The sequence below is a fragment of the Xiphophorus maculatus genome, chromosome 11, assembly GCF_002775205.1.
Source record: "Xiphophorus maculatus strain JP 163 A chromosome 11, X_maculatus-5.0-male, whole genome shotgun sequence".
Taxonomy (NCBI): Eukaryota; Metazoa; Chordata; class Actinopteri; order Cyprinodontiformes; family Poeciliidae; genus Xiphophorus; species Xiphophorus maculatus.
The window spans coordinates 12,328,789-12,349,412 of NC_036453.1; the positions used below are offsets into that span (position 1 = coordinate 12,328,789).

Here is a 20,624-nt window from a genome sequence, read left to right on the forward strand (position 1 = left end):
CACTTTTGAGGTCATTTAATTCAAATCAGTTCACAGACAACAGAAGTTCTCGTAGTGACAGACGAACCATTTCATGACAGTTTAGTGAAGACAAGCAGCCAGAGGAGGGAGGAGGGGAGGAGAGAAAACAGCTCGTTAAGAATCCACTTCTTCTGCCCACTAACATTTAAGATCTTCAAAAAGACATTAAGATCATCAGGTCAAGAAATACCTGAAAAAAGGAAACCATAACAGAAGCAAATTAAAATCCATTCCATCCTATTTTGATGTCTCACTGTCTTTTTTTTTCTCTTCTTCTTCTCTAAGTGTTCCTGGAGTTAAATAGTGTTTACTGACTGTCAGGGTGAAAACTAAAGCCCACAAATTCAGATGTGAAAATGTTCCACACAAGCTCTTATTGATGAAACACTTTTGTTAGACAATATGAGCACCGAAAACGGGAAATCCTTAAAGAAATAGAAGCTATTGGTTGCATTATGATCCTTTTATCCCAGTTAAAGTTTGTGCAAGTATTTCTCATCCTTCATTATTTGTTTCGGGGGGGCAGAGAACAAGACAAAAGAATGACAAGTGAGTGGATTAAAGAAGCGATTATCAAACGCCTTGAGCACAGAGGGAGACGGAGAGATGAAAAGTGCATTAGAGGACGACAAACCTTTGTTTTTGGTTGAGCTAATACAGACAGTCGTATCTACAGTAGAAACATGACACAGGCCGACCCCCCATCACACAGAGAGGGGCTTCCAGCCTCTCAATCCACAGTCACACATTAAGTTATTTACACGTTTTAGTAGTGTTCTTCTTCATTATTCCATCCGAAGCTTGAAATGTACACAGACAGCCGGGATTTCCTGTCGTTCCAAATTCTTCCAGTGTGGTTACGGGTCGGATAATAACGTTAGCGGGTCGGTGGGAGGGGCAGAGAGGGAAACCAAACTGAACCCAGTCTCCGGTCTGAGGCCATCATGTCTCTGGAAGCTGGTTGATGTCGGTCAGGTTGGTGTCGTTCAGGATTACTTTGATCCGATCCAGGGATTCCGCCTGTCGTATTCGCTCCAGCTGGACCTGCGGACAAAAAACAAACGACGATTCTGATTTCATCACCTCTGTCTGGATCACGGTTCCAAGGCACTTCAAGAAAACTGTGTGAGATTCAATGTAGAAGTGGGGGGAGGTGAGTAGAGATCTGAAAACTCACTAACAGGCAAACCGGTGCATGAACTAAACAATCTCTGGTTACCTGAAGCGTCTGAGAAAGCTTGACAAAGTCCTTCTGGACCTGCTCACTAACGTCCAGCTCAGTCTGCAGCCGCTGGGCTTTGTCTCTCTCGTCCAGAACTTGACTTTCTAATGCACTCTATGGTAGGCACACACAGTATAAATGGAAAACAGACACAAAAGACTTCATATTTCACCAGTTTCATTCAGAATATTCAGTTTGTTCAATTACCAACACATGTTTTTCACCCCAACATGTCATGAGTTGGATGTAACAGCAGCACAAACCTTTGCAGTGGCGACTTCTCTGAACTGGTGCTCCAGGCTCATCTTCACGGCCTGGACGCTGTCCAGTGTCTCCGTCTTCTCTGCTAAACAGCTCTGCAGCTGCAAAAACAAACACGATGACATGAGAGGGTCAGGAGGACACGACTGGCCCAATCACAGCCTTACTGCACCTCCCCTGACCGCACGTCACAGATAAATAGATGGATGTACAGATGAACACATTAACACACAGAGGCTGAGGGAACCTCACCTTGTCCTTCTCTGCTTTAACCCTCTCTAGCTCCATCTTCAGGCTGGAGAATGACGCTGCAGAGAAAACAGAGGCATCATTAGAGTCAGGAGTTCTGAGCCATGAATTATTTAACCAAGTGGCTGTAGTTTGAGCTCTGCTTGTTAGAAACACACCAACAGACCAAACACAACGAGCTGCTAAACGCTACCGGACCGACCGGACCTCCAGAACCGGATGAGCAGGAAAAACAACACCAGCACAATCTGGGGTTTAAAGTTGACGGACCCTCAGAAAACAGAGGCAATCTGCTTTAAAAACGTATAAACCTACTTATTTATTTTAGCAAAAAAAGGTCTGAGACCTGAGACGTTTCCAGAAAAATGGTTTTATTAGTTTTAATTATTTGTTATGTTTTGGATCATTTAAGTTGTGAATGAATGAATGAATACATCCATCCTAAAATAATTAATCTCAAATCTAATAGTATGAACCATAAGCCAAAAAAAAAACAAACAAACAGATGAAGTCATTTTCCTGAATTTAAGGATCTTTGTTGTTGATCAATGTAAAAACATAAAATACCCTGAAATACTATTAAATCCCACTTTTGGACATGCACATTTGCTACTTAACATGAAATACAAAAAGTCACATCTAAAGCTACAGTTCTGTGCAAAAGTCTTAAATCATCCCTCGCTTATTTAATTAAAATAAATGACATTATTATCATAAATCTGAAGAAAAAGAGCAGAAAAAAACAGAGCTTTATCCAGAAAGCCTGCAGAACTCCTGATCAAATTTGTTTTAGTAATTCTGTGTTAATATAAAATTACCAAGAAATGAGGGGAGGGTTTAAGACATCTACATGGTACCATAAAACAAACCTTTACAAGTGTCAAACACACAGTGAGGTGAACTTTCTCACAGCAGAGGACACAAAAGGCTCGTTGCATTGAAGCCTGCTATGCTCAATCTGATAACTACAGTGCCTTGCAAAACGTTTTCACACCCATCGAACTTTCCCACGTCCTGTCGTCACATTGAAACGGCAGACTTCATGTGAGAAACCCAGACAAGAGTGCATGAATGCGTCACGAAATTAAAGAATTTATTGCTTAAATATTTAAAAATCAAAAAGTATTGTATGCATTTGAATTCAACCTGACTTCACTTTTAGGAATCCCTAATTATAAAAATCAACTGCAGTAAATTGAGTCTATTATGTCTGCTTTATTCTAACCTTTCATATAAAATACACAAAATGTGAAAAAGTACAAAGGCTGTGAATAATTTTGCAAGAAACTGTGTGCTGCTAACACACGCAAGCTGTTAAGTTTAGCCTTTTCATACCTTCCAAGATGTCTGTAATACAATGATCAGTGGAGGTAAAAAAAAAAAGAAGCAGAAACAGAGGAGAGTTTTTAAAAATAAATGCCCAGAAAACAGCAGGATGCCTGATGTTAACGCTACAGATTCTCACCTATCTCCTCCTTGCAGCCCTCGATCTCCAGCTGCAGGGTGTCTTCCAGGTTCTCCTTCAGACACTGCTCCGCCTGGATCTGCTCCTTCAAGAACAGGATCTCAGCTTTTAGCTTCTCCTCCACGTGATCAGCCGCCGTCCGCAGCGCCACAACGTCGTCCCGGTACTGCAGCACCAGGCCCTGCAGATCCTGCAGAACAATCCAGTTGAGAACTATTTAACTGCTTCTAATCTCAAAATGAGAAGTTTGGGTTGAACTAGTTGCTTCACATTTATTTTTCACATGTTTCAACAATGCAGTTGTATCTTTTATTATATTTCCTACATTTGTATTTGTTAAATCATTTATTTCCAGGACATGAGCAGAAATTCAGACTGGAACATCTACGCCTTTTTACCTGTGTTCTTTTTTTATATTGTAGGAGAAACGGGCTGAAACAATTAATTGGATTATTTGTGATTAATCGTTTGATGAAATAGTTGCCAACTAATTTAGTAATCAATTAATCGTTAAATGTATTGAGAGTTCAGACTCAAAAAAGCCATTTGCTAAAAAAAAAAAAAAAACAACATATTCACAGCCAAAACTGTACAAAAAATATAAATTTGGCATATGGGATTTTAAAAAAACTTCTTTGTAAATAAATCCTGCCCAAAACTACTCAAGTGGAATAGTTTTAGCTTCATCTGGTTCAAATTCTGTAAAAAAAAATCTATTAATCACCTTTTGCTATCCAATTATTAATCAGTTAATATAAACTAATCATTAGATCAACCCTACACTGTGTTGATAAGTCAAGTAGAAAGGTTTGATGTTAAAAGTATTTTTTTAGCTGCAGATCCAGCCGTTGCTACAAATGATCGAGCGTTCACCGAAGGAATGCAGTCGTTTCATGTTAGGCAATTAAACTATTAACTAAATCAGATTTAGTCTGTTGTGAGGTGCATTGAAGGCGTACCTGCACAGTGTCGGGCATCTGGAAGTCTTCCTGCTGCTGCAGTTCTAGATGCAGTCGGTGTTTACCCTGCAGGCTCTCGTTGTCTCTCTGTAGTCGGCTTAGCTCATCCGCCACCTGCTCCCTCGACTTCAACAGAACCGCCTAAAAAGAAAAAAAAAAGAATATTCTTCACATCTGCTGGATCATCATTTCCTCCAGGGTGTTGGCTTTCATTTACGGTGTGTGATTTAAACTCATATCTTTAGGCTTAAGCATCATCAACAGCAAAAGATTTTCCAGCTATTCAGGAGGAATGATTTTTGCTCTAACTTTATTTTATTTCCGTAACCATGGCAACAAAGTTGGGTTGCTTTTTTTTGTTGTTTTTTTTTTTTAACAACTTGGAGTAGTTGAATAGTCTCTCTAAAGCTCACCAATCCCAGAAGAGCTTAAAAGGCAGAGAGAGGAGGAGGAAGTTCAAACCATCTTTCGACGATCATAGTGGGTAAGGATCACATCCCCTACTCCAACATCTCTTTATTCACAGTTAAAAAGAGATTTAAATGTTATTGTCTAATTGAGCTGTTAGCGTGTTATGACACCAACGAGACTGCCATACAACAACAGTCTTCAGTCAGAAGCTTCAATTTGTTGCAAGACTGACTGCTAGTGGAGACCCTGCCTGCCCACAGCTTCACCATTCACAGTCACTCTTTGAAGATACTAGAATTCATACATACTTTTAATATCGCAAAAGAAAACTAAATGTTTTCGTGACTCATATCAACCAAGTATTTTCTGTTTTGAGTTTTTTGTTGTTGTGGAAAGTGTTTTTTTTTTTTTTGTCACTCCCACTTTATATAGTATTAGTAAATATAATTTCCCATTTTATTCTCTAATAGGCCCTCCTTTTATTGTTTGAAAACTTTTTTGAAGAAAAAAAAAAAAATCTTAAAAATAAAGTCCAATCAGCGTATCCTAAACCCATTAGCCTCGTCTTGTTATCGGTTGGTTGTGAAAAGCAGTGATTAAGTGGAGTAATAAAGACAGCAGACAGGAGACACAAGCTGCCGCTTAGTTTGGCTGCAAATGATCAACAAAGACAAACTGATGAAGCTTTTCAGGCTGGCTGTCATCTTTTATATGCTGATAGTAAAGCCATCAGGCGGGGACAGGCGGTGTGGCGTTAACAGCTGAACACGCTGCTCACCATCTGCTCCTGTGTGTTCCTCTTAGCCTCACTGAAGGCCTGCTGCAGTGTGCCGAGCAGCGCTTCTGATTCCTGGACTCTCTGCATGAGGGCAGACACCTGTGAAGAGAAATCCAAACACAAGAGACTGCTAATTTAGACTCATAAAATCTATAAATAGAGAGGTTATGAAACATAAAGAATAGCTGGCACAGTTTTGGCAATAAAAAAGGCTCTGTCGTTACATCTCACTTAAAAACAGGACTAACTACATGATAATGGACACTGTGGATCACAGTGTCGGTGGATTATTGTTGTAAAATGAACACAAACGGTTTTCTTGGAGAAATCTGCCAATAGGACAACTCTTAGTTGGCACTCTTTACCCCAGGTGTAGTTCACCTGCACTGAAATACAGGCTGAATGAGTTGGAAAAAAGAACTTTTAAATACATGGGTAGGGTGCCAGACCAATAAGTCTCCAGGTTAGTGCTCTGGGACAGCATTTCACCTCACTTCCTGCTCCTCTCCAGATAAACCACCACATAAATCTTTGCTCTCAGTACTTTTGTGTTGGATATGCACTGAGGCACAACGCTTCGACAACGTTCAGCTGTCATGTTTGCTTTGTTACATATTTATCCATTTATCCATTATGAAAATGAACACGTCTATCATCAGCTATAACCTTGAAAACAACTGATAAAGATAAGATGCAAAAATGAATAGGAATTCCCTTGAAATTAATGCTTCTTCATAAACTGCAGTCATCAGATTGTGATCTTTGCACAGCAGAAACCTGAGAATATGAGCCAGAGGTTCGTGGCTGGCCACATCTCTATCACCCATCTTAAATTAACTTCTCACTTACAAACTGACAAAACACACATGCTATAGTAAAGTCTTTGGTTTGGTTATTTTTTGCAGTACAATGTTGCAATGCAGATACGTCTGCAGATTCTTATCTACTTGATTTCTATTTCCACATCAGAGAGAGCAGTAACAGAATGTTTTTGATGTTGGAGATGAACTCGAAACAAAGCAGAATCTGTAAAATCCTTCGTCACAGACAACCAGTCGGCATGTTGGTGGTTCTCGGGGGTTATTAGCAAGAAATGCAGATAATATCAGCTGCTCTCATCCTGTTTTAAAGCTGCTTTCTTCCCTCTGTGACACCAACAGCTCTCTGATGTGAGAAAGGTTATTCAAGATGTCTTGCATTTTCCTCAGAGATAAGGCTGTGAAGTGTTTTGACACATTCTCATTACGAATAACTTTTTGTCCTTATTTGCTTATCTGCCAACTAAGACTTTAACTAATTGATTTAGTCGTACAAATGTTAGGAAAATTCCTACAAGGCCTGTTGGACTAATAGCGTTTTTCCACCCTTCAAGATAAAACAGATTTATTTGTTTTCAATCAAATTCTACGTAGGTGAGATTATTTCAATAATCGATTCATTACAATTAATCGTTTCATTAGATTCATCGTTTCATTAGATTTATAGGATACATACCTTAGCATCAGTTTCCTCGTTTCCTATTTTTACTGATTCTTCTAGACTCTGTTTCTCCGTCATCGTCCTCTCCAGCTGATCGTTAGCCTGACGCAGCATGGCCTGCAGCTTCTTCACCTGCAAGAAAAAACACTCAAACTATGGAGACTTCTCCAACACATTTAAGTTGAATTACACCAATGCTTCTTCAAAATAAACAATAAATTAAGTCGCAAAATATGATAATTTCATAAAAAGACAGAAATAAATCTGGATTGTCTTTGTGAAAGCAGAGAAGCGTACCTGGTCTCGTGTTTCGGCCTCCTGCCCTTGAATGGCCTGCAGCTGCTTCTCATAGTTGGAGCACATGTCGCAGCGTCGGCCGAGCTTCCTGCCAGCGTTTTTTACCTGGTTCAACAAAAACGTGGCAACAAAATGTTCATGAATGATCATCAGTCCAGATCAGCACTCAGTACATCTGGAGTTCCTCCAGGCTACATTCTGAGCCTTCTCATCTTTTATGTAACAAAAGTATCTTTTCTTTTACAATTTGACCCCGTCCCCTTCAGCATAAATATTATGCTTCCAAAGATGCATTGTTTTATATATATATTTTCAACATGCTTTGCAAAAAAACAAACAGAAAAAAGGCAAATAGATGAGTTTCTACCAATAATTTGGAACATTATGACACCAAAAAGTCCCAAGAGCTATGAATCTATTTTTTAATCACTCCTAATATTTTTCTGAGAAAACAAAAAACTGAATATTTATCTTTTTTTGAAGTTTATATTGGAAAAAATACATAAAACTGAACAAAACTACTTTTGTTGAGATTCCATGAAATATCAAAGGTTTAGTAATTATCATTCCATATAATTTGGGATTATGTTCCAAAACAGGAATGAATGCGGAGTCGCAAATAAGAGAGGGTTCACTGTACTGGTAGGAAGTAAACTGGGAACTTAAAGCACAGAAAACCAATCTGTTCACCTCTTGCTGCAGCAGGTTCCACTCGGTGTCGCTGACGAGTCGGTAGCCGGACGGCGGTAAGTAGGCGGTGTCCGGAGCGTGGGAGATGCTGGACAGCAGCGACGCCGTCTCCTCCTGCTCCGGCGTCATGGCTTTTATCGCTTTCTCCTGGTCCTTAGTCAGCAGGAAGTGACCCGCCGTCAGCTTGATGGAGCCGATGGACGAGGTCTCACCAAAACTACTGTCTGTCACGCCGCAGTCGGCCCCCACCAGGGGCCCAAAGTCCGATTCATCCAGGTTGCTGGCCGACTTGGCCTTGTGGTTGTGTCCGCCGAGTCCCTGCTGTGAAGACAGCGAGGACCCGAGGCTGTCGGTCGACTGGACCCTCCGCAGGTTGTCCTTGTAGGGGTCCGAAGGGCCGCCGGCAACGATGTCAGTGTCTAAGGAGTGTATGGATCCATGAGCGCTGTGGTTGGTCGGAGGCTGACAGAGAAAACAAAGAAATAAGAGTTTAGAGGAAAGAAAAATTTGTAGTTTAAATAAAAAAACAGCCGAGTTTTTAAAGCAAAGTCAGAGAAAATATTTTTTAGGGAACCTTTTTAAGTGCTACTGAACTTAAATAGGAACAGTGTGACACCAAGAATGAGCACTTTAAATCCAACTAAACTGCTGCTAGCAATGCCCCCCAAGTCAACGTTTACACTCGCAGGTGGAAATGGCTGCCAACAGATGCGCAATTATACAACCGTACATCTTTGAAAATCAGAAGTGTCGCCTTCTGCAGAACCAACAACAATGCAGCAAGTGGTTTCTGGATGGTAAATCAACAACAAAACACTTGTCTTTTCCATCAGCCATTGTACAGCGGTAAAACCCGCTGACCAAATGTGCTGGAGCTCAGTTTGGATTGCTAGATAAAACACAGTGGCCTCGATTATGACTTAATAATCTGGAGGTTTTTGAAACGGCTCATCTTCCAAACACCACAAAAACTAAACTTATCGCCAAAAAACAGTGTTTGTGTTTTTAGCATTTGGGATGTTTTTTTAGAAACAGTAGAAACTCAAATGGAAGAATAAAAACATGCAAAACTTGAGTTTTGCATAATTTCTGTCTACAGATTAACCATGAAATCATTTTGTATTTAAATGAATTTATTTTGAAATTAAATTTATTTATTTCATTTTGTCCCTTTTAGCACTCCATAAATATCTGAAAGCAGACTTGAGTAGCATTTCCCACTGTGATACAGTGTCGATTAATAAGTTACCTAGAACTATAAACTACTGCCCCGCAAAAAATCTGAAAAACAAAAATGCAGCTTCAGGAAGAAGCTGCATTTTCTTCCTGAAAATGCAGCTTCAGGAAGTTAATGCTGTAGTTATTTACAGCATAAGTTCATTGTTACATGCAGTAGCTGAAGAATTGAACTTATTTTGCAGTGCTGTTGCCCTTCTTCAAACTCTCTGGGAGTCACAATGACTTTCACTTCCTCTGCAGAACCGTTACTAAGACCAATTTTCTTTCTTGGTTTGTGCACATCCTACCAGAGTAGCGCTGTGGTTGCTCCACAGTTGCTGCAGAGTCACCCTTTATGCTGAGAAATTAGGCAGAAGTGACCACAGATGCAACAAAATAGGTACTAATGTTGCAATTGGTCACAGTAAGACTTTGAGAACTTCAAACAATCTTGCGAAACCAAAGTATTAAACCGCTGACATAGAGCCAGAGGTTAACCATTAAAAGAAAGTTTTATAGTTTTAAACCAAAGTTTCAACTAATTAGAACAATGACAACAGAAAACTAATTATTAAAGACATGTAAAATTTCCCAGATGTCTTATATATTTATAATCTGAACGTAATTCACAATGTTTATTCTCTTTTGTGTTTGTGTAATTAAAAACATCCCATTTTTTTCCTTTGCTCCTTTCATTTGTTCCACTTTTGATCCATATTTATATAAAACCAGTGATGGAGACAAAGAATCGTAAAAAGACGTTTCCAGTTTAAACCAGTGAGGAACCAAACACGTGAGGTCAGAGCGTGAAGGTGAAGAAGCTCACGTTTCCACCAGGGAACAGAACAAGAGGCAACACCAAGACGAGCTGCTGTGCGTCTCGGGGGGACGGATCAGATGACATGACGTACCTCCTCAACGCTCAGCCCCAGGAAGTCCTCCAGAGGCTCAGTGTTGTCTCCTCCATCGTCCTCCTGCAGGTCCTTCACCAGACTCAGCCTCTCCTTCTCATCCTCCTCCTGGGAAAAAAAGACAGATCTTAATCAGAATTTGTCCCATTTTCCTGGCCCTCCCAGCAATAATCTCACTAAGTGGTGCCTTTATTAGATAGACCAGTATAATCTGATCTGATCATCAGCCTGGACAAATTCTGCTATCAAAGATAACAACATTAAGAGATGCTGAGAGGGGTTTATGTTACTAGATAATGCATATTGTTCTCACAATCCTCCTCTTTCCATTGGATAAAAAATTTACAAAGTGTATTTCATTTTTTAAGAGTTGATGGAACTAGGTGTTTTTATCTTTAATGTAAAATGTAGAAATTTTTTTATAGTTTTGCTTAATGACTGTTCTGAATATATTGTTTCACCAATTGCCTTTTTTTTGAGTCTGTATACTCCAGTTAGCAACTGATCGATTACTAAACTAGTTGACAATTGTTTTACTAATCGATTAATCACAATTAATCTGATTAATCAGTTAAGTCCTAAAATGTTTTTGATTAAAATGTGATTAATTGTGATTCATTAATTACACACCCTATAATTAACTTGACAAAAAAATTAATGCAACACTAATAAATATTCAAATGCAAAACTACTTTAGTGATCCCAATGAGAAATTAAATGTTGTTGTAACTTATATTAATTCAAATTCTTCAAAGAGTTTTTGTAGACAGTGATGGCTATCAAAAAACATCAAACCTGACTTTGGAAAAAAATACAGTATTATTGAAAGACGACAAAATATGTCTTAAATGACCTCCAACTGAGAATCAAAACAGCAAATAAATGAACAGGAAGACCTCGACTTCTACACAAAACAGCCTGATGGCCTCATGTGTTTAGCATGGAGGTCATGAGGCTGTTGCATGTTCCCAAACGCAGCACCGTGTCTGCTGGTATCAGAACACGAGAAGAAAATCCTTTTAGGCCCGGAAGCTGTAGGTTAGATGGATCCAGTTCATCCCTCCACTCACAGTGCAGCTGGTTTGATTCCTCTCTACTTGGATTACAGTGACCGTAAAGCTTTCCTTATGGAAAAACCACCCAAACTCATTGTTCCCTCAACATTTTTTTCAGGTCAAAATTCCCTTGATTTTTCCTGAGTCAGTTTCCAGCAGTGGTAGTTTTAACGTAATTAGCGCCCAGAGTCTCCAAACATTTCGCAACGCGGGCCAAAATACTCAGGATGAAAGCACTTACTAAATAAATCTCAAACATTTATTGCGACATTTTTCTCAATCTTCTCAATAATAAAAAAGAACATCCAAGATTTTAATTACAGGAAAAAAGCTGCCAATTTATTTGCAGAAAAGAAACTGAGAATGGTGGCATCATGTTGGAGCAGTTCTATTAGTTCTGATTTGTTCTTTTCCAGACTTTTTTCTCCATCATTTTTTGTTTGAATTGTTGGATGTTTGGACAATTGTTTCCTCTAGTTTTAGATGCTGTGCAGCTCGAAGGATTTTTGCTCTTATTCATTCATTTTTGGAAGATTTTTTATGATGTGTAACCATGGCAACAAGATTACACTCAACTGGGAGCAGCTGATTAGCATTTCAAAAACTCACATAACACCTGAACCATGACCCCAAAATCCCAGAGGAGTTAGAAAAGAGGCTTTATGAACCGTGGATAGGGATTTAAAGAAGAGTGGCAAAAGTAAATGAGGTGGATTAGCAGAGCTTGCCAGCAACTGGTGGTTTCATCCAGGATGTGTTAATGTTAAATATAATCTCTGCTGCCCGGATACTGAGCTGTTAGCATGTCAGGATGGTACAGTCGGATTATTAATAAGTGATCAGCAGTGGTTGATTAGCTAATTTAAACCCCTGCTCTATTGATGAACTACCAAGGAGTTGGATTGTGACTCCCCCTTTATTTTAACTGAACCAAAACACCAAATTCCACAGCAGATACATATTAAGATTGTCAAAGTCAAGCTAGCATAACTGACCTACTTCCCTCTCCCACGTCATTTTATTTTTATTAAAACTTTTCACTCATCTGTGAAATGGGATACCCTTGAACCTTGTTATCTAGTTGTCATAATACTGACAATTAGTAGCAACGCCCTGCATCCCTTTTTCTTTTATACATCATGAGTACATATAACATTTAGCGTGCTATGTTGGCAACTTGACAGCTAAAACCAATGGTAGTCAGTGAGCAGCGTTTTAACCTTCAGCATGGAGCTGGGGGCGGGATCTTGCGCATGTGACGTCGTGTTTCACGTGTTTATCGAGGAGCATTTTTTCGTCATTTACAACTTCCAACCTCATTTGGGAAAACAAAAGTAAACCATCCATCAAACTGAGCTCAAGTGAAAGCTGAAACTTCTACAGCAAAGCGATGAGTGACCGCTGCTGTACCTGGTCCTTCTTCTTCATCTCCTCCACCTGGCGGAGCTGTTCGGAGGACAGCACGCTCTCTATTCTCTGCATGTCCCTCATCAGGAGGCGCTGGGACTCCAGGAACTGGTCGTTGGCCCGCTGCCACGTCTGCTTCAGCTGGTTGTGCTGCTGCCGCTCCAACTCCAGTTTGTGACACACTGTGAGACGCAGAGGAGATTACAATCAGCAGCACCTTCAACCTCAACCATATTCATAGAGTTTCGCATGTTAAAGAGAAACACCATCAATCATGAGAAATGTACCTGCCTATGTTGCTGCATATGTATAACCTGGTCTCTAGAGACTTTTCCGGCCACAAAAATCTAAAACAATTCTCCAAAATCCAAAAAGGAACGAGCTAACATGTTAGCAGGCATACTCGTCAGTCTCAAATTTTCTATTTAACGAATCTACTACACACATTTTCTACTTCTAAGCTTTCTTTTAATCAAAAAGCTTCCACTGGAAGCCCTGAAACGAACCATCATGGAGCTCTTTGCGTAGTTTCTCTGCATCTTCCTGCAGCACAGACTTCTGCGTGTTCAGCACAGCCACATACATCTCCAGGTCCGTACGACACGACTTCTCAGCCTCCAGAACATGATTCAGCTCCTTCACCTGCCAAAAACAAACAAACAAAAATAAATAAATAAACCAAAAATGGTGAAAGATTTCCAGAATAGAAGCCAAAACTCTTTTAAAGTGATTTCAGACTATTATTATCAAGATTTTCTGAAGGTCTTGGGCCTAAAAAATGATAATGTTAGGCTCTTTGATACCAGCAGCCTCTCAAATAGACGTATTGTTCCAGTTTGCTTGGTTGAATCACTAAAAATTACAAAAATACTCATCACTTATTGAGACTCTTACTGCCCACAGCAATAAGCATCTACAACTCTGATAAAACTTAGATGATGTGATTTCCAACAATATTTAATTTTTCTTAGGATTAATAATGTATTTTTAGTTGAACTGAAATGAATAGTCCTTCTCTTAAAGAAAGGACTATCGTAAGCTAAATCTAAAGAAATGATAGGAAACATTGCAACTGCCATCATTTAAAAACCAAATATTTCTGACTGACCTTGGACGCCTCCAGTTCCTTCACCCTGTCCTCGGCGCTGCTCAGCTTGGCCTTCAGCGCTGCGATCTCCTGCTCCATGGGCATCACCACGGAGCGCAACTTCTCTGCATCCTCCTGAGCCTGAAACAAGCGACCCATTTTCAAACTCAAACCACTAACAAATACGTAGTATTTGGGCTGTTGTAGATAGAAAGAAAACACAAAAAGGAGGAGTAAATTTCTGCCATAAAACTCAGAAGGTTTGAGAATAATCACAGAAATTTTCTAGAAAAAAAACATGAAAATTTCTGAGCTCTACAAGTCAAAATTTTGCAAGAAAACCTCAAGGTACCAAGTTTTTTTTACTAGAAAGTCTCTCATTTATCTCAAAATTTGAGTTTAATGAGTTTTTCAACTTTTTTAAAGAACCAGAATTTGATCTATTTATGTATTCTATTTTAAATTTTAAAATAAACCTCTAGTCAGAGTTGTTAGGAGCCAAGGTTCTCAGAGTGAGGTCTTGTTATCTACCTTCTTCATTTCGTCCTCCAGGTTCTCCTCCTCCTGTCCCTCCGTGAGGCGGCGCCTCAAGTCGCCCAGCTCCCGCTCCATTGCCTCTCGGTACTGGTTCCACTGGGCTCGCTCCTGCTCCAGGCGCTGGTGGAACTGGACCTCGTATTCACACACTGTATCTGCAGACAGAGAACAAAAAGGAACATGTAGTTTACATGTAAAAGGTGAAACAACAGAAACATTAACAGTTCCGTTATTAAGTTTTCCTTAACCTTTATTTTCTTAACTAATGATAAAATAGAATTATAATAAGAATATTGCATTGTAACCACAGTTCACTTTTTTGGTCCGCATCAGAGTTCGATTGCAAAATTCACACCTTCCCAATACAAGCACTTTTAGTGTCTGTATTTAAAACTATATCGCAAATCGTAAATAATCAACAAGCTCGATTCATCAAACAATTAAAGGGACTATAGCTGTTCAACAGAGGCTGAGTTTACCTTTCATGATGGCCTGCAGCGAGGCCACCTCCTCCTGCCATTGGCTGCGGACCTGGTCGATGGCTTCCTGCTTGGTGTTTTCCGACACAGTGGCCACGGCTTTGATGGTCTCGATCTCGGACTGAGCCTGAGACAGCTGTGTCTGTGCGGCGCTCAGCTCGCTTTGGGAGTTCTCCAGGGCCTCGGTTTGTCTTTTAAGTTCCTCTGGGGGAACGAGACGGATCAGACAAGACACGAATGAGCAAAAATCCAAGACAAATGGCGTTAAAACAGACAGAACAGGATTAAAAACATTTTTATTCCCCTTCACATGCATCTTCAGGAAGATGCATGTGACTACTAAAAACTGAAAAAGCCACTAAAAACTGACTTTTGATTTCAGAAGATTAAAACTAATTTAATCAGAATTGCAAGTTGTTTTTTTTATTGGCCCTAATCCTCTTTCATTGGAAACGCTTATTCAGAACAGACAAATGCACTTCTTCCTTCTTTAAGTTCCTGATCTTTGGTACTTCCTTGTCAATGATTTATGACGTAAAACTAGTTTCACTATCTTGGGATACCTACGTTCCTTGGTCAGGTACAGCTCTTTGAATTTGGCTCTCTTCTGGTTGAACTCGGCCTCCAGCTGCTGCTTGAGCCGGATGAACTCGGCCCTCTCCTGCTCCAGAGCCGCCACACGCTGCTGAAGCACCTCTGGAAGACGAGAGAAGGAAACAAACACACAGCAGTTCGTCAGCTGCTGATCGCATGTAACCACAGAGGATGGAGCAAAACAGAGGAAAACTTTGTACTGTTTAATTACAAGAGTTTTAGACAGCATAACCAACATGACGGCAAATCAAAAAGTTGTGAAAATGTGGTTGTTTAACTAGAAAAACAAATAAATTATTCTTATAAGATAGCAAACTCTCTTTTAGCTGCTAAACAAATCGGCAGCTGTAGCTCTGTAAGCAAAAACGGGCCAGTTAAATTTTAAGTGAAAAATGCCACAGAATATTTTCCATTAATTTCAAAATAAAGACAATGGCTGTCTTTGCTGCCATCCTGATTTTATATTACACCAAAAAAAAATAACATAATTTACAGAATCTAAAACCTCATAAGAGAAACGCATACAAAACCGTTGAAAATATTCATCACACTTTAAAGCCTGAATTTACACAGTTGAACGGGGGGAAAAGCCATATTAGTGTCTTTGCTGTCAAACTGATGTTAAATCGAATAGCCGATTAATGGTTTATCAGATTAAAATGAGTTCCAATCGATTAACACCTGCTCAGACCTTCTTTAGTGTTGCAGTTTGGCCGCCATCCAGCAGAGGGCGCCACTGGTCATCCATACTTAATTGGACCCAATTGATACAGAATTAAAGATGGCGGCGGTATCCCACAATAGGAAACTGACATCGTCCACGGAGTCCGTCGTGGGATTCAAAATAAATTTTTATCCGATTCTGTTTTTAAATATAAACACTCGACGAACTTGTTAAGTTTCACCGTAGAGATATATCACATCTTCACGGGAGTCGATAGAAAAGTCTGCGGTTCTCCTCGTATCTATAAGTGTTTCACATATTTTATTCTTTTCGTCTTTTATTTTTCCCTTCAGGTTTCTGTTGTGCTGTATTTTAGAAATATGTCTAAATGTAACAATTTTCTGTTTATTCGGTCAGTATCTAACAAAGTAGACTCAAAGAAATGCTAAAATACAATGATGTACTTTTTTTAAAAAAAATTCAGTATACTATGGAAAACTTAGCCATTTGTGTTAAAGAAAGACCTTGATACAAAACAAGGCTAGGGTTTTGGAGAAAATGCTAATCAATTAACCTTTAGTGGATCAATGAAATTAATCGATCATTTGCATGACAGAAATAAAGACATTCAATAAAGAGTCACAGTAGAGCTCCATTAGGGAAAACATGCAGGAAGACCTTAGATTGTACAGTATAGCCATGATGTACTCATTGCAACATATCATCGTGACTTTACACCCCTGAGGTCTTCCTAACTGGACTCACATCTGCAAATCAAACAATAATAAATATTTATCTTGTAATTAATCGAAATGAGAGGTTAAAACATCTAAAAAAAAGACATGCTTTAGCTTCAGTCCTAAACTAGAGCAGTGACTGTGTCCTCTCCTAACCAACCTGACAATACATTCAGTCACAGGTTTTTCCTACAGCAAGAGCGGCTCATACCTGATTTAATTCCTGTCACTTAAAACCAGCAGGACGAGCAGGGAGACAGCAACTTTCTCACATGCAGACAGACAAATGGAAACATTTACGAGCCGCGAGCAGCAGATAGGTGCAGAGCGACTCTGCTGGTCATGTGATAGCTGAGCAAACTCCAACATGGGATTTTCACATCGATTCCTTGTGTTTTGAAGCACAAAGTTAAATTCCGCTGCCCCAAGCAGTAACAGCAACTAAAATACTTTTTTTTTTAAACTACCAATTTAAACAAAAACATTAACTAGCCAACAACAAAATCCAACAGTCTTCAGTCTACTCAACAGAAGACTTTTAAAGTAGATCAGAGTGACTAAAACTAAAAGTTAGTTAAAGCTGTTTAATCCAGTGAAATATTGTTAGTATTAAAAAAACCCACAATATTTAGTCATGCATTGAAGTTTAAAAGGTCAGCACCAGTGTTGCTATTTCTCCTTCCTCATCATGTTTGGAAATTATCAGTCGTGGAGTTTGCATGTTGTTCTTCCTGTGGATTCGCTCTGGGTACTCTGGCTTCCTCCCACAATCCAAAAACATAACTGTTAGTTTGAAAGATTTCTCTGAATTACCTTCACCTGTGATTTTCTGTCTTGACCTGTGATGAACTGGCAATCCTTTCCAGATTAGTGGCATATACGTTTTCACATAGGAATAGCTTTATCCCTTAATGAACTGCATTATAACATAAAAACTTCTTTTTTGTATTCAAAACTAGCTGGATGGTTGGAAAGATTTAAATGTGAAACCAAAAAAAATTGTAACGGGGGCAAATAAAGATAAAAATGACATTAAGGTTGATCTTATAACCGTTTCAGTCAGAGATTACTTTTTAATTTTGGAAAAAAAAATAAGGAAATTACGAATCGCAAAAAGAAACACCAGAAATCATTACAAGTAAACACTGAGTTTTACGGAAAAGGAAAGTGTCTAAGACTGGCACATTTATAACAGAATCAGCTTTCTGGGCCAGGTTTCTGTGCACAAACAAAGAATTGACATTGCAATAGTAATGTCAAATACTGAAAATCTATATCAGATATGGGCACAAAGCACAGGGGAATTCGAAACAAGCGACCAAATGTAATATTTGCAATCAGACTTTTTATGCAAGGTATGTGAAATTCTGCAACACTTTCCAGCTTCTGACCCACAAGACAAAAAATGTAAGAAGCTCATGACCCTGTCTCCTTGTTGTGCAAACAAGCAGTTAAAAATTGGTATAACAGCAACATAATCATTATCAACAGCCAATATATTAACCAATTTTATAAATTCCAGGCCTGTTTTTCTATGTCTTTTATACAATTTTTAAAATGCATGTGCTTTTTTGCTTCTATTTTTTTGTATTTAGGTTATCTGCTCACTTGGATCTTAAGCCCTCTCTCACTTGCACACAAGCAACCACATCTTAGGGAACTGCTACTCCAGCCTGCCTACTGCGCTTAGCATACAATCAGTCCATTATTGATGCAATATTGATTCTGCAATGATATTCTACTGATTATGGAGCTCTGTTTATGACTGTCTCATTATTTTCGTTATCTAGATGAGGTTAGCACACATTTCTAAGGGCATGTTTAGCAACATTAGCATCAAAATTGAGAAAGAATGTCTGCAGATCGCAATTGTAGAGGATTGGATGCTTTTATGAAATTCAGTGTGGCTAAACAAAGACTGAAAATTATGAAAAATTCAATGATTAACTTTACTATTAGTAACATCGATAACATAACCACTGCTTACTCAAACGTAGAAGAGTTGGCTGCCTTGCAAAACAAATACACTCAGCCTCACATGCAAGTCCAATCCTACATATTCAGAACTTTACATCTGGCTGATATGACCCACAAGAACTGTATGGCAGGCTAAAAATTCAGGAAGAGAACCGACATTTAGATCAAATTGGTCTAAGTAGATAAAGCTCACAGCTAAACAGCAGCTAGAGAGAGTGGTGGTACAGAGAAACTAACGTTATTCTGTTGGGTTTATAGGTTGGTAAATTTGACCAAAAAAAACACCTGTTGTGTCAGTTAAATGTTTAGTAACACTGAAATTGTTAATGTGATGTTCGTAAGAGCACACAGTGGGTGGTAGTAAATGTTCAATAAGAGCCAGTGACACGTCGCACTGATGATGCTAACTGGCTAATGTTGTCAAGGATGCAGAGGCCGCTGCCTTCGGGTCTGTCAACCGTCAACACTCCCCCCTACACCCGCCACCCGAGAAGGCCGTCAAACACAGGACAGTTACCGTCATGTTGGGACGACAGAGGGGAACCCTCGGCCTCCTCGGCCATAGTTTCCTGAGGGACGCTTCAGACAGTTAACAGAGAGGTGGGAAACAGCTACGAGCGCCCAAGAAAACAGGCTAACATCACAACCCGCTGTGAAGCTAGACATGAAGGAAGGGAAGCGTTTCTGGTTAGAGTTTCAAAATAAAACCAATCTATTTTGCTTTGAGGACACTTAATAAAAACTTTAGCATATTTACGTTTAAGAAAAGACCAATTAACAAAAAGTAAATTCAACCAATTTTTTAAATGTCGGTAATAATCGTAAAATAGGCATTTTTAGAATATTTGCAGCGTCAGGGCTTTGTTTTGAAGGAAACAGGAGCATTTCCTGTGAATCATGATGTTTTTACTTTCCATAGACCGAGAAGTACACACCCCGCGGGCTGCACGCTTCTCTATGCCGTAGAAACGATACGTCATCTCGTCCGCCATGTTGTGAGTGGCATGTTGCCAATTCTCAAAATAGTGTCCAAAAACAAAATAGTTTCTAATAAAGCACAACATTTTAATTTCATAATAATTTTGCAAATGTTTGTGTCAAAATTAATATTTGTTAATAAAAATAGGTCAGTACAATCAATGAGAAACCAAAATTGTATTAGATTTCACCTCTCAAATAAACCACAAAAATAATAACACTAATAATAATAATAATACCAATAGTAATAATGTTTATGATGTGCAAATTATTATTATTATTCTTATTCTTATTCTTATTCTTATTCTTATTCTTATTATTATTATTATTATTATTATTATTATTATTATTATTATTATTATTGTTGTTGTTGTTGTCGTAAAGGGTTATTGTAGCATTTTTGGTCATTTCATTTTCTAAGATTAGTTTTGCCCTCAATTTAATGCTGTAAACCAATGTGTCATAATTTTTTTGAATTTCTTATTCTGTGATTCACTACATGTGAAAAAAAGGTGTCCATGATACTTATGACATATTATGCTTACACATCTTCTGTATATTTTTATATTTGTGTAAATCTACATGCCTCGATGGCCTGTCACTCCTCTTCCTGGTATCTTGGCTTCTTTTGACTTTCCCATTGTTTTAAACCAGAAAGCAGTGAACTCCATGTGGGACATTAAAATGCATGTACAGGTGTGACTCTTTTTCAAATGTGTCAGTTAATCTTTCAGACATTTGTGGAAGGAAACCCAAAATATTTGACCCAGTTATCCCAGATATTGACCAAATGTATGTAAACCTCTGAATTTCCAATACAAATCTGTGGTGTCCACACTTTGTTTTGTGGCCCCTAACCACAACACTGGAATGCAGCAAATTTGGCCTGCAAGCAGAGGTGGTTGATGAAAATGTTCCTAAAATTAAAAAAATGTGTATTAGACACAAAACACAAATTAATGCTCATTAATTAACATTCCACAAAGAAAAACAAACAAATAAAACTTTTCCACAAATAAGGAGCTGTTAAAATAATTGTTCCTTTTCAACAAAAATCTGGCTAATTTGTTAGTTTCAATAGGGCAAGTTTAGTTTAGTATTGAGAAGTTAAAAATAAAAAAGAGAGGCACTGAAAGTTATTTTCACCT

General features: G+C 38.8%; 1 protein-coding gene across 2 annotated transcripts; it reads right to left on the bottom strand.

Annotated features, from left to right (window-relative positions):
• rabep1 (rabaptin, RAB GTPase binding effector protein 1) lies at positions 1–19,161 on the bottom strand. 2 transcript variants are annotated; one of them, XM_014472608.2, is made up of 19 exons: positions 19,016–19,161; positions 15,094–15,222; positions 14,527–14,730; positions 14,042–14,202; positions 13,532–13,651; positions 12,930–13,065; positions 12,427–12,605; positions 9,962–10,069; positions 7,833–8,294; positions 7,143–7,247; positions 6,861–6,977; positions 5,367–5,465; positions 4,178–4,318; positions 3,219–3,408; positions 3,089–3,100; positions 1,757–1,812; positions 1,507–1,605; positions 1,241–1,357; positions 1–1,065 (listed from the first exon to the last, which is right to left on the bottom strand). In XM_014472608.2, the coding sequence occupies exons 1-19, from the start codon at positions 19,059–19,061 to the stop codon at positions 964–966; spliced, it is 2,583 nt and encodes an 860-aa protein (XP_014328094.1). In that variant the 5' UTR covers positions 19,062–19,161; the 3' UTR covers positions 1–963. The 2 variants fall into 2 exon arrangements, with proteins under 2 accessions (XP_014328094.1, XP_023198416.1); XM_023342648.1 differs by lacking the exon at positions 3,089–3,100.
• Between the last annotated feature and the right edge of the window lie 1,463 nt (positions 19,162–20,624).